Source organism: Acanthaster planci, linkage group LG04 (assembly GCF_054643075.1).
Source record: "Acanthaster planci isolate LZ-2023a linkage group LG04, COTS_SCS, whole genome shotgun sequence".
Taxonomy (NCBI): domain Eukaryota; kingdom Metazoa; phylum Echinodermata; class Asteroidea; order Valvatida; family Acanthasteridae; genus Acanthaster; species Acanthaster planci.
Genome location: NC_141780.1, coordinates 4674316 through 4687914, shown reverse-complemented (window position 1 = coordinate 4687914; position 13599 = coordinate 4674316). Strand labels below are relative to the sequence as shown.

The 13599-nt window shown below is 42.7% G+C and overlaps 1 protein-coding gene across 1 annotated transcript in view; it reads right to left on the bottom strand.

Moving 5' to 3' along the window:
- The window catches only part of LOC110974135 (calcium/calmodulin-dependent protein kinase type 1-like), a 91259-nt gene that overhangs the window by 41461 nt on the left and 36199 nt on the right, over positions 1–13599 (bottom strand). Inside the window, exon 7 of the mRNA XM_022225517.2 lies at positions 5244–5322. Within this exon, the coding sequence (XP_022081209.1) occupies positions 5244–5322 (79 nt within the window). The remainder of the gene's footprint in view (positions 1–5243; positions 5323–13599) is intronic.

The following is a 13599-nucleotide window of genomic DNA, read 5'->3' as shown; positions in this document are numbered from 1 at the left end:
AATGCACTTTGTGATAATGGTCTCCATGTACATGCACGGGCTGCGGAAGCAGGGGGGGCAGGAGGGCCAATGTCCCCCCCACTATTTTGACTGGGGACCTGCCCCCCCCTTTACAGGTCCTATAATTGGGTGGGGCTCAATGGATCGAACCTGTAATGCCTGATGGTCTAGCCACGGGGCCCCCCACCCACTTTGAAAACTGGTGTGTGTACATGTACATGTACGAGCACCACTCTTAAGATGAAATCACTGAGCAAGTATAAATACTGTATTTGGGCATAGGTAGAAGATGCTTCAGTTCGGGAACATTAACAGTACATGTATGCCATTTATGTCCATGTTCTCATTTGGATGATTCTATAAATGAGGGGTCCAACTTGGGGACATTTTGGTGTCCTGTTACATGTGAAGTCATTCAACTTTTCTTCATGTAAAATTGTAACCACATTATCAAACATTGTGCAGATTGAACTGTATATTGTACAGGTCATAAACAATGTAATCCTGTTTGATCTACAGAATGTGAACAGTACTAATATTAGTTCCATCCAGAAAAGCTTAATGGTTTCACCCGTAACAGAACACCAAAATGTCCCCAAGTTGGACCCCTAGTTTATAGAATCACCCATTTACATAACATGCCAGCTTGCAAAGAAATCATCATGACATTGTAACAGTGGAGAAGTTCAAGAAACAGCCATTTGATTTTCCCTGGTAACCTTGGGCACAAAAATATATCCTGGGCATCAGGCAAAAATTGACTCGACAAATGGGCCCCACTTGGACTGGCCCAGCGGCTCCCAAAGGGGTCGCATTCTAATCTCCGGGCAGCAGCTGTAATGTTCAGAGGCAGCCATATTGATGAGGCCAATCAACATAATGAGATAACATATATTTGCCTTTACACAGAATTTCCCTTCTCTGGCAACCTGAGTCCATCTTCTCTCAATAAGCTGGAAAAGAGGAAAATGACTGCAATGTTTATAGAAGTTCAAGTACCGATTGAGTGAAGAATAACAAGCTGGGAAAAAGAGCAGTTTGTACTTGGCAGGAAAAGTTACAGCTACATGTATCTTGAATTTAAACAAGGCCAATAACCAAGAAAAGGGAGTCCTGCCTAGGACAATGCAGCAGGACACTCAACACATTTCTAGGGGGTTATCTCTGATGATAAATGTATGATGTAAATACCTGTACATGTTTATGCACACTTTTTCTCATCTTCAACCGTCCAGTGACAAAAAGGGCCTCTGCTTTGCCTGCTGCTAATTACAATAATCCAATGCAGTTTGGGTACCACAAGGTAACATTATCAGCGGGCTGGACTAATGGCTCCCAGGGTCCACGGAATGTCCAGCATCTCGGAGGGGCTGCTAGCCAGTTTATCTAGTCCCCGCTGATTAAAAAAGAGGGGGTGGGGGAAGGGTGTGAATATATTGATGATGGCGGGTGCGCGCGTTCCAATTAGTTTTTTCCTAGCAAAAATTGCGCATGATACATGTAGATGCAATGGCTTGTGTGCACATCTGCCATGGCAGCCTCCCACAAAGTCAGTGGTGAACACGGTGATCAGAACAGGAGTAAGATTGGGGAACAGAGGGGAATCGGCAAGGCATCCACCAATGGAGTTGTTGCAATACCAACAATACACAGTGACTTTCCAGAGCTTTTAGTATCTAACAGAGCCAAATTTTCCGCCAATGGTTGTGAATCTTGTTCACGGCTTTTAGTACCAAGTGCAAGATGGTATTGGTAGCATAGTTAATTTTTTTAGCTCTACAGAAAATTGGTTGAAAGTATTAAAGTGAATCTGATCAGGTTCCATTGTGCATTTTATTTGATAAGAATTTATACAGAAAAACCTGTTACAGCATGTTGTAAAACCACTCATTCAGTTCCACACTCTGAAAGGTTAATATACAAAGTTTAACCACTGCGTGCCAGGCTTCCCAGGACCGGAGGCCCTAGGTTTATACACAAAGCCGGGGTGGCTTGTAACAAAAGGCCGTACTCGGAACAAAAGACCAAGCTGCTGGGAATCGCCAAGATTTTTTCAGTTGTCGATAGCAGAGGTAATCTGTCACTGTTTTGAAACAGTATACCACTATTTGTGGCATTCAGCGCGAGCGGATTATGACCGGGGACAAAAGCCCTCCAGCACCCCAGTGATGAGTGATACAATACTGCTGCACGCTAAATCTGGCCGCATTTGAAAAGACGCCAGCAGCACACAGGGCCAGTTTCGAGAACAAAAGAAAATTACGTAACACCGCACAATCTGGGCTCTCTGTACAAGGCGGCAGGCCCGGCTGAAATACTCAGGCGTCAATAGATATTGCCGGTCAGATTAGAGTAGCCACCAGACAGTCATTCATGTGGGTGTACATGCCCAGTAAATGAAGTTATGAATTTTTGAAGAATTCTGAAAACGGAAACTCTTGAAAATACCCCCAGGGAACTCATTACGCTACTTCAATTTAGACCCAGAAACTAAAGATTCATGCACCCATAGTTTTCCTTCAATAATTACAGTCCTCTTGTTCCATGAGCTCAGCAGGTTCTTTCTGTCTCTCAATACATTTCTCATTCCCTATTCGCTTTCCTTGAGAGGAGTCCCGCTGGTATTTATGACATCATAAATTTTTTTTTTCTGTCATTTCCTGGTCAGGAGTGATTACCCAGGGGTGACTAAAGACACTCAACAGAGGATTTCACAGGTAGCAGAATTAACCGGCGACATCACACTCCACCAATTTTGATCATTCCTTATATGAATTTCCTGAGGTATCAAAACGGTAGAACCAAGGGTCTCATAAGTTCACAACCAATCCACCCCTGGGGAGAGGATCAGGGGAGGTGTTTTATGTGTAGGGTCTTCTATCATCCCAAACTAGTTATTATGCAGTATTGAAACAACCTTAAAGGGTCCGGAAGATGAAGTTTTTCTGCAACAGATGTACAACTTGATTTTCTATTTCAATGTATGAAAACAATCTGACGTCCTTTTGGGAGATAAAAAAGTACAGAAAAGTGCACTTTTGAAAATATTTACCGGTCTACCATTCATGTTTTTGCAGAAAACAGAGGGCTCTGATACTGTGATGTTAATCACTGAAGGCACTACCCAACTGATACGTGGGTTTTTCTGCTCCAACTGAGAACCGAAAATTCCCTCACTCAGAGCAATTCTGAGAAAAGATTGCGCATTGGCTTATTGCCAAGTTCTCACAAGCAATGCATCATCTGAAAAAAAGAAACTTAGAAACAGCAAACTGTAACAAAAGCTCCAGCATATTTTGCACGCGAATCAATGAAACATTCAGATTTCTCCCTGGAGTAACATCAGTTTTACTCATGAACTTGGAAATTCAACATGGCATCAAACTCAAAGAAGCACCTTTAAAATTGGCAAAACCAAAAAAGGACGTGACAAAATGGCATATCAGCAGGGGTTGCAATTAAAAACAACGTTGCATATAACCTTTAATGAAGGAGTCTCTCCACGCCGCTCTACCAAGTAGTAGGTGGCAGGAAAATTGGCGCCAGTAATTCTTTGTGCTGAGGCACACTGCCTACTCAGAGTCTCAAAGGGGTGCTTAAATTGCCAACTTCGAAATACATTATTTCTCAAGCCACAACAGTGTCTTGCAGTTTATAATATGCATGAGGTACGGTAGATTGTGTCATGCTCTTGAACCGGGGCAGGAAGTTATTTCCATTTTCATACAAATGCATCAACAAAGAAAATACCCTTTTTTCCTGCAAAAGATGTCGGTGATAATGACTGCAGAGAAGGGACAGGAGGGCTAAATATTGTATCTTTATTTAAAAAAAAAAAAAACCAAGAATTCTCTTGACCCTTTAACAGCCATCTTTACTTCAAAGTGCAAAATAAAATCCAGGGTCCCTTAACGTCCACCGAAAAATTCTTTGTACCTGGTACTTTTGTGCAGAAAGGGAACCATCAAGTTCCGTCTACACTGACAGCAGCCAGGATACACATCAAGGTTTAAAAGCTATCAAAACTTACGGCTGAGTCAATTGGAGTAATTCACTATTCGAATATTCGACCTTCAATTCAATAGCATATCCAAATATTCGGTCTTACCAACTGGAAGATTGTTGATGAACAAACCATACACAAAATCAGTGGCAATAACACATGCAATTGTACATTATAATCAATGTATCTTCTCATATCTAGGAGTATCTTCAGCCATGATTTTGGAAAGATTAAAAAGATGAACAATACTTCTTGCCCTGCTAAAAATTTCAATTCCTTTTAAATTCTTTTATGAATAATTTACTGTTTAAATTGTTATAAGATTTCTTTTACTTTTCATTTGGATCTGCTTGAAACAAGCCTCCATAGTGCAGTTTTTCTCATTTAAAACAAAAGAAAATTTTCCCTTCCCCGTCATGAATTTTGCATTTGAATATTGCCAGCTATTCAAATGAACTAGGCTTGTGAGGTACAGTAATTGGATTTTAAGGCTACTCGGTTTCCCGTGAAAAAAATGATGAGGTATTAGGTATAACCAGGTACTGGTGAGCCATTATGGAATCAAAATAACAAGGGGTCACTTGCGTAAGGTTTCTCCTTTTTAATCAGTATCCGTCAATGTGAAGAAAATTAGCTACAAGAAAAAGGTATTGGTTTTATCCAATGAACAACCTTGAAACATCAGGTGATAAAAATCCTTCCCCCAATAATCCTTTATACTGCCTGGTATCAGTTTCACAGTTGAAACTGCTTAAAAACCTTCCTTGCAACAAAAGGAATCACTCTTCTTCCCCACGCCCTCCCTCTTTTATCGAAAATGACTTTTTCATCTGCTTACTTCAAACAGCATTACATACCAAGTTGGTAAGTACTGCGGTAGTAAAGCAATGCCAATCGGCATTTTGGGTTCAGAAAAAATATCGAAACTACACGATATTACTGAACTACCAGCCAACGCCAAAATGAACTGTGAAAAAAACTGTTCCTCTGTCCGTGTTCACCCTGTCACTTAGTTGCCGGCAAGTCTTGTGAAAAGACTTGTGAAAGGACATGGGATAGGGTCAACTACAACACTAGTACATATACACACTTCGTCCAATAGCTTTGGCTATGTGGCTGGCATTGATATAAGCCTATGAAAACAACCACCTTGCAGCAGAATCCATGTCCTATAGACGTACGTGTCAACTGCCAGCCCTAGCCATAACTTGTGGACACAGTGGAGGGGTTAAGGACTCACCATGGATGGGCTATGGCCCGCTGACATGAGAATCTCTCCTTGTGGTCTACCTTCATGAGATGGCTGATGAAATCTTTAGCTGTAGGGGAGAAATGCAACATGTATAACATTACTTTCTGTCATCTCTGTTGACCTGCTGACTACCTTGCTGACTTCATGCTCACAGCTTTCTTCTCGTCCTTTGTGTCAGAACTTTGCCTAAATTTGTAAACTGAGGTTTACATGTACATTGCTTGTATTAAAACAGGGCCCTTTCTGAAACAGCAGTTCCACTGATAAGTATATAACCATGCTTTGTTCATTGACAAATTTATCCTGTGCTAAATTTATCAATATGGCTGTCGTGATGTTTCTACTGAGTACAGAGCCTTCATCACTTTTATAACTCTACCGCGCTGAGATTCTCAGTGTGGGTAGAGTGAATACAATTCAGTACGGTCCTCCAGCCAGGAGCCCGACCAAGTGGCCATGCCTTGCTCATTCAAAAACCTAAGAGGTTCCCCATCTCAACAACATGACAGTGTATCCCTTTCTTTGTCTCAAGCAAAGTCTTACAGTTGTACTCCTAATGGCGGTCAAGTGAGGGAAAACAATCAGCCAGAAAAAACGTCTAATATCAATTTGAAGTATACAGTTTGACAATCGACAGAGGAGCACTGATCATTCAAGATTTCTAAGTCTGAACGACAGTATGCTGGTCTTGCTTCTGAGGAAAGAGGATTTTAAAAAAGCTTTACCTTTAAAGACAACACAAAGAACAAGAGGCTTAGAGGGTAATCTACTAGAGATGAAAAGGTTCGTCAAACTTATTTTGTTTAATGTTAAGAACTACATGACATACACATGTATTTAAAGGCAAGATCGGAGTAAAATATTAATGCAGCGTATTGAAAAGCAGAGTGGTTTAATGATACACGCGAGTGGCTTTTACAATTTTGATATGAATACAAAAATGAGACAAACGCGGGGGAGGGGGGAGGAATGATCACAGCAGGCTGAGAGAGTCGTACCACCTGATCCCTCTCGGTAGCAGTCAACTGCAATGCTAGGGACACAGAAACTGAAGCAGTGTAAGGTCGGCAATAATTGAGCCGAGACTGGGTCAGAATTGATTTGTTTTGATCTGCTTCTTGTTGTTGTTTGTTTCTCTACTTGTTTACACTCTGGGATGCTCTAACAAGGGCAACCTGTAAACACAGGTTTCCATACAGTGGCCTTGATGCCAAACCAGTCGTGACTTCCGCGCCAGATACAAGATATTGACTGCGACAAGAGCAAACAAAATTGCAAATTAAAAAATAATAACATTTGCTTTCAGGAGAAGGCTGACATCAAGGACTTCCCATAAGGGTGTTGTTTACACTGGATGATAGACATGTACGTGTATTTCCCAAGAATGCTTTCAGATTTAAGAAAAACGAAACAGCAGAAATCTTGAACATTATTCAAAAATTGGTCCAAAAGTCTTCCTTCTCCCCCTCACCCCCTCCCAGGTAAATACCAAGGTTTTAAAGCTCAGAAATTCCTCAGTCAAGGGGCACACTTTTTTCCACAACTGCAACTGTTTTTGTTCTTGTCGACAAAACCAAAACTGCGCCCTCGTAAAGGGTCGCAGTGACAACAAACAAGTCCCCCACCTACGTAATTCACACTATTTCATGATTCACGATTGCTCCAGGACCAAGCTGGCCTCCCAGCTGGGTTGGCATTTATGAGCTGGTATCAAGTACGGACGCAAACGTGCTGGACAGACAGAACGATTAGGAGGGGGGGATATCGGTATTCGCTAGCTCCAGTCCCCAGCCCATGTCAGGCTGACATTTATGAGTCGGTGTCAAGTATGGATGCAAATGCGTCTGACAGACAGAACGATGGAGAGGAGGTGTCGGTTTCCCCTTCCACACTTAAACGACACCATTTTATTAATAGGTTCAGCCTGCCTCACTGCAAAACGCCCACATACAAAAAACAACGGTTTTCCGTTCCCCTCGTCATAAGTAATCATAGACACATGTCCAAACCGAAGACTCAAAACACATTCACTCTTTCCTGATCTTTGAACAAACAGAGAAAACTCTACAGCAGTTCAGCTTGACTTGGAAGAAAGGAGCACCATTATTTACATACACTGTAGACAGATTTTTGTGAGTGTTATCACGGTATGGGATTTCTCTCAAATGCTCCGATCACATCCTGCATTGGTCCACACATCAATTATATAAATTCTGACATCCAGTCCTTTTTTTTTTGACACGGATGCACACCAATGCATTTTTCCTGCACCACAGAAGACAGAACAAAAGCGGTCGGTTTAGTTTCCTCAGTGGTAAACTGTCTGTGCTTTGTCCACGGGAGAGTGTTACACTATAGGAACTCACAGGAAACACAATGCCTTCTTCTCGATTAAATGGTACACTGTGAACCGCACCAGTCCCTCACTTTGTCAGTGAGGAACTGGTGTTTCCTGCTTCACTCTGTCGCAGAGTGATGCCATGAGGCATGGGTTCGCTCAGATCACTCACGCCACAAAGTATGCCTTGACCCAATTGCAATATTTGTATAAGACTTCGTATGTGACAGGCGGATGTCTCCAAAAACGGAGCATACATACATGTACATGTATATATGCTTTCGATGTTGGCTGCATGAAACCAACCCACGATGACAGACATCGGATGACACACAGAGAAAGATGAAAATCAGAAAGCCAAATTGTTTAACATTTCAACCCGACAGCTGCTACCAGCTTGGCACAGTACATAATAAGGGGTAGACTGGAACCCAGATCTCATGGGATCATTCTGTGAAATCTCAGTTCTATGGAATTTCTTCCTTCCTTGGGCTCTGCATGGCCAAGCTTGCAAGCAGGCATCATGGATTTAACGCAGTACGAGTATTCGCCTGTGGACCTTCACGATTCGTCAAGACCAAAATTTGCTGGGCAATCTCCGACCCCATCCGAAACGGAGGCAGTAATCAATTTAACTGAGGCCCGGGAACATGTAACAGTGAACATTGTATACAGTCACGTTTCCAGACTTCAGTTCATTTTGATTACTGCCTCCACATTGGATGGTGTCCACATCTATGCATTTAGTGATGGCCTTGCTTCTACTCACAAGAGTGCAGGAGGCACCAATGTGGGTGTCTGTTCCACAGATTTAGCTTCATCTACATGTACATGCATCAAACTTGTCTACCAACTCAAGTTGGCCTAGCACATAACTGATGTGCTGAACACCCATCCACTCTACACTACAGACTTCAGTCACAGGATGAATGCACATGACCACTGATGTTAAAAGACTGCGAATATATGCACGACAAAGAAAATACCCCAGTTTGGGGACCCAATTATCTGCTCTTTGCAGAAGTAGCCCCTCATTAGCAAGTAGCGGCGAGAGGCCAATGGGTGACTATTTTAATAGGCCAACACACTGATGCTTTATTTACATGAACACCTTCCTAGTGAGCTTGGAATCTGTTATTGTCCCCTCCTGGCTCCCATTAGAAAACCTACGTGGAAACACAGTGTGATGACATCATCGGTACAGAGGTCTCCTGGGTACCTGCCATTTGTGCAAATACCATGGTGCCCATAAAAGTTGGTTCTTCACTACACATGCAGGAAGATCCCCGACCTGACGTGCTGCTCAAACGGGATGTACTTGTAGCTATGATGTAAAAAAAAGTGCCACATCTCTGTATTGTGGCCCTCTGGGATGGAAAGAAAACAAGCTCTGCACGTCACACACTCAACCTCGAAAGCGAAGATGAAAAACAGAGGGGAACATTATACATGTACCGTACATGTACATGGCATAGCAAAACAAGGACGTACAGTGGTATTGTAGTTTAGGATGTAAATGCTGAATGCGGCAGGTATGCTCTTAATCTTTAACAATGCGCCCTCTATTGACAGTGCTGTAAGTCATTCATAGCTCAACCACATGCCCTTAAAGTGAAGTTGCATTCTTTGGACACGTTCTTTCCTTTGAGTTCACTCAGAATTTTAGTCTTGGCCAGTGCACATTTGGTCTGAGCCCTTCAGCACAGCACAGTACAAAAGAGGCATCGCATAAAAATCTACGTAACAAAAAAAAATAAGAACTAACATTCATGTTGCTTCATTCAGAGTTCTATTTGCAGGAACGGACATGACAGCTGGATCGCATCAACCACAAGACGGTCTGCAGATGAGCCCAGATCAAAGATGCCATCCCTGAAACAATCAGACTCGGGTGTCTGCACTGCACAAGAGTTGGGAGGTGACGCCAGATGAATGTTGTCTCCCCCCTCCCCATTCCTCTATGTGCAAGGTATCAGAAAAAAAAATGGAATCTGGGATTTTTTTTTTTCTCCCTGTCAGTATGTTGTGAGAGTCTGACTTTCCCAGTGTTGAATGTGCCACTGTGCAGGAGGCAAATGGCAAATTCATCACCTAAAAAAACTTCATCCATCTTAAATGTAGGCCTGAAAATTTATCTCTATGTACATGTACAGTACATGTGCGTACCTGTTAGTGTGTAGCGTCGGCTATTCTGTGAATTATTCAATGCACCATAACTTCCATTAAGTACTTAAGGTCATGTCCAATTTAAATAGACTGTGACTTAAAATGTCACATGATTCTACATGATTCTGGCTGCAGCCAACTCCCATAGAGTCTGATGTAATGTCAAGCTTTCTGTGTGAGTGGAGAGCCCAAGCTACATACTGGCACATTGAGGAATAAATCCTGTGCATTAAAGTAGTTTCTTTCATGCTTGTGCACTTGGAGAGATTTTAACCAGGTTCGCAGAGGCAGGCTATAAGGTTGGGACTTCAGAGTGCTACACAACCAGCCAGGTGCAGTTCCATTTGTCGCAATGTACTCAAATTTTCTCATCCCGGCCACCCAATGCCAAATCCATCATTCCTCCTGCTGCTGTGATGAAACGGGTTCGGCACATTTGAACAGTAGCAGCAGACTAGGCCGGACCCATCTGACATGTGTAGACATTTCGCCCTGATCGATTCAACATGACCATGCCAGACATGATTAATGAGCATTCAATACACTGTCTGGGGGCCCCTGATGCAGCCTTCTAGTTAATCGATCCTGAAAGCTGGAATGTACTTGGTACTATACAACATGTATCTGAATCATCAGAAACATTGGATAAAATAGTGCACTTACATGTACATGTACATATCTGTGGAACTTGCATGTTTGTCATGTAATGACATTAACTGTCTCTCTCATTTTACTTGTTGGCTAACTTGGCCCCAAAACAGATTGGAAGACACCGGGACTGACCGACACAGCCATCACTAATTCAGTTCTCTGCAGGTGGGCCCGGAGGGTACGCCAATTCTTTCTGAGTTGGTTCTGTTCAAAAACATGATTGATCCCTAAACGTGGCTTGTTCTTGTAAAGATGCCCCTGTTGAGTGGTGCTCAAAATGGAAAAACAACATTTGGCGTATCCAATCCTTTTCGCGTCAAAACACGTTTTAGAGAACCCCACCAACCTAGATCCAATAGCTGATGGGTGTGAAGTCCACAAGGAGTTGTACGAGCTAATATCTGGCCAAACTGCAATGGTCAATTGGGGAACACATCCAGTTCATGCATCCATCTGCACGTAAGTCAGACAAGCCCAAAGCATGCCTAAGGTAGGCAATGAGTACAGTGTGCACACTTTTTCCACCTGAAGGTGTACAAACACACTGCCTTTGTAAAAACACGTTGGTGTTGGTACACATGACAGTTCCACTGGAGTGACTTCACCTGAAAGTACGATAACTGTTTTGATGACATTTTCAACCACTGACGGTGCACCTGTACATGAAGCCACAGTGGACACCATATGGAAGTGCAGTGATGACGAACGGATATGTGCCGCTCTATTCACCTGTTCCCTGCACAAATGTGACAGGATTGTACACATTTAGATGAAAATCGGTAGCGCACACAAGGGCCAGCATGTGCACCTGATGTCTCCCTCTGCACTGGGCCCTCATGTGATTGCTCACCACCTTTAAGGGCGCGTTTGTTTAGCATGGGTCTGGATCTCGATTCCCAAAGCCACTTTGCTCTATCCATTATGCAGGTTCTGGTGTCAATGAACCAACACTGGATCGCTGATCGCAATCTGGATCAAACAACCAGGCCCTAAATACTGAAATATTACACAGGATCCTTACATGTGGTGACAATCAGGGAAGTCTACATTTTGAAAGACAGCGGCTGGTTGTTTGTCATCATGCCAGCTGGCCACCCAGCTCTGGACAGATTGAGAGTGAATTAATGTGCATTTCAGTAGCCTGAAACCAAAAAAAAAAGACAGCAAATGCCATAAAAATTGAAAGGTTCAACTGTTTGGGTTTTGAAACTTGCCAACAGATGGTGACCCTCCCCTGTAATAGTTACAATGGTACTGAAGCTACTGTACATGTCATTTACGGTGCCAGCCATCCTGCATTCAAGAAAACCTTATTTCCTGTTATGAAATGCGGACTATCGAACCACCAGTCGGAAGACATGGCCCTGAGAACAATCCGGTTTGACCTGATTCAGTTTAGCCACAAAATGCAGTCACAAGGCAGTTACACAGGGTGGTTTAACAGCTGAAACTGAATTCTGGAAAATGTTCAAAATGGTGAACTCTTTTCCTGCCTTGTCCTTCCTAAGTGCCCTGGATGCTTGTTCAGCGTCAACACTTCAACTCAAACAAGAAGGGACTTTGAAGTCCCACAAGGGGGTATTTTTGGTGCATTGCTTTGTGTTTTGTAATCTGTCTAAGTTGAAGTTGATAACATACAAACCTCAGGCTATCTGGATATGGTGCATCCATAAAGACTGCCTTTTCACGCACACATTTTAATGCCGGGAAAATTCATTTTGGACAGCATTATCATCCCCAGTATATTGTCCGGTTATCAAATGCTTGTTTGAGTGGACTTTGTAAATTTGTTCATGAGAAGTCCGGAAAAAGATGCGATACCAAACTGAATCAAATTTTTCAATTAATAACAAAATTATAAGAAACTTGAAGAAAAATAGAATCCAGAGTTCCATTTCAATGCATTGTGTAAACGGATTTGTGAAAAGAATGGACACGGTGACAATTTTAATATTAAATGGGTTTGTTTTTCACCACTGCACATGTACATGAACACATCAGTGAAGGACAAAGAGCTATGGGTATACATGTAAACCTTGAGTATAAATTTCATCAAAAAGTAATTTGTGCCAAGTGGAGGTTTAAAATGACGTCCTTCAATCAATTATACTGCTCTTGCTTGTCTGCTGTAAGGTACCCTAATCAAGCTGTGCATAACATACATGTACATGTTTGCCATATACGTCCATGTGTCCTCGGTTTGAACTGCCATTCCGAAATTGATTTACCATCCTTCATCGACATGACGTATAATATCAGCTCAGGAAAACTGTCATCTCTCAGACCAAAATAATCAGGCTATTTTCATCTCCCTCCCCCAACTATTATCGGAGGACGAGCGTAGACCCTATGAGGGTCCAAACTGTCAAAATATCACATGGGAGTCCAACGTACACCCCGCAAAAAAAGATCGATTTATGCCACAGCCTGCTCGTCACCCTGTCACAGAGTGGCCCCCACATGTACAAACAGTGTGAAATATAGTGCGGGATAATAAATGTTGCAGCGGAGTTACAGGCGGCGATGAAAACACGGGCGAGCTTAGCTCACCATTTGAGTGCCACTGAACATTCTTGACCACTGAGGGAAGGGGAGGGGAGGGGGAGTCACCTGATATCCGACACCAGCTCCAAGCAACTGCTGGTGTGATCTCGCTCGGGCATCTATGACACTCATCGGTTACGGCAATGATACCATTTTAATGGGCAGGTTAATGGTCATGCAATAAACAAGAGAGGAGTCTTTTTTTGTTGCGCGAGAGGGGGATCTCACTCTGACAGCCAGATTGAGCGATACTGCAGAGAAGGCAGCTGACGATCTTATCAGCAGTAAATGTCCTACTCGAGTCCATCTGATGCTTTCATTTGCATTAAAGTATACATTCTTGGGCCCTGACCACGTCAACAGTTTTTTCTCGCTGCCTGGCCTATCTGTGGCCATACGATCTGGTGATGAATTAAAATGTCAAACATGAGCCACTGGCTTTAGGGGATGAAGACGAATGAAAAAAGGAGTGACGAGTAAATTCCGAAGGACGGCCTCTCCAATTTTATGTACTTTTTAGGTGGGGTTTAAGGCAGTACCCGTGAGATTCCAGAAGAGGAACAATTTGTTCACTTCCAAGGGCAACGGTTACAGCAGAAATATCTCAAAATGTCAAACTTTTTCCATCCAGAGTTCTCCTCTATA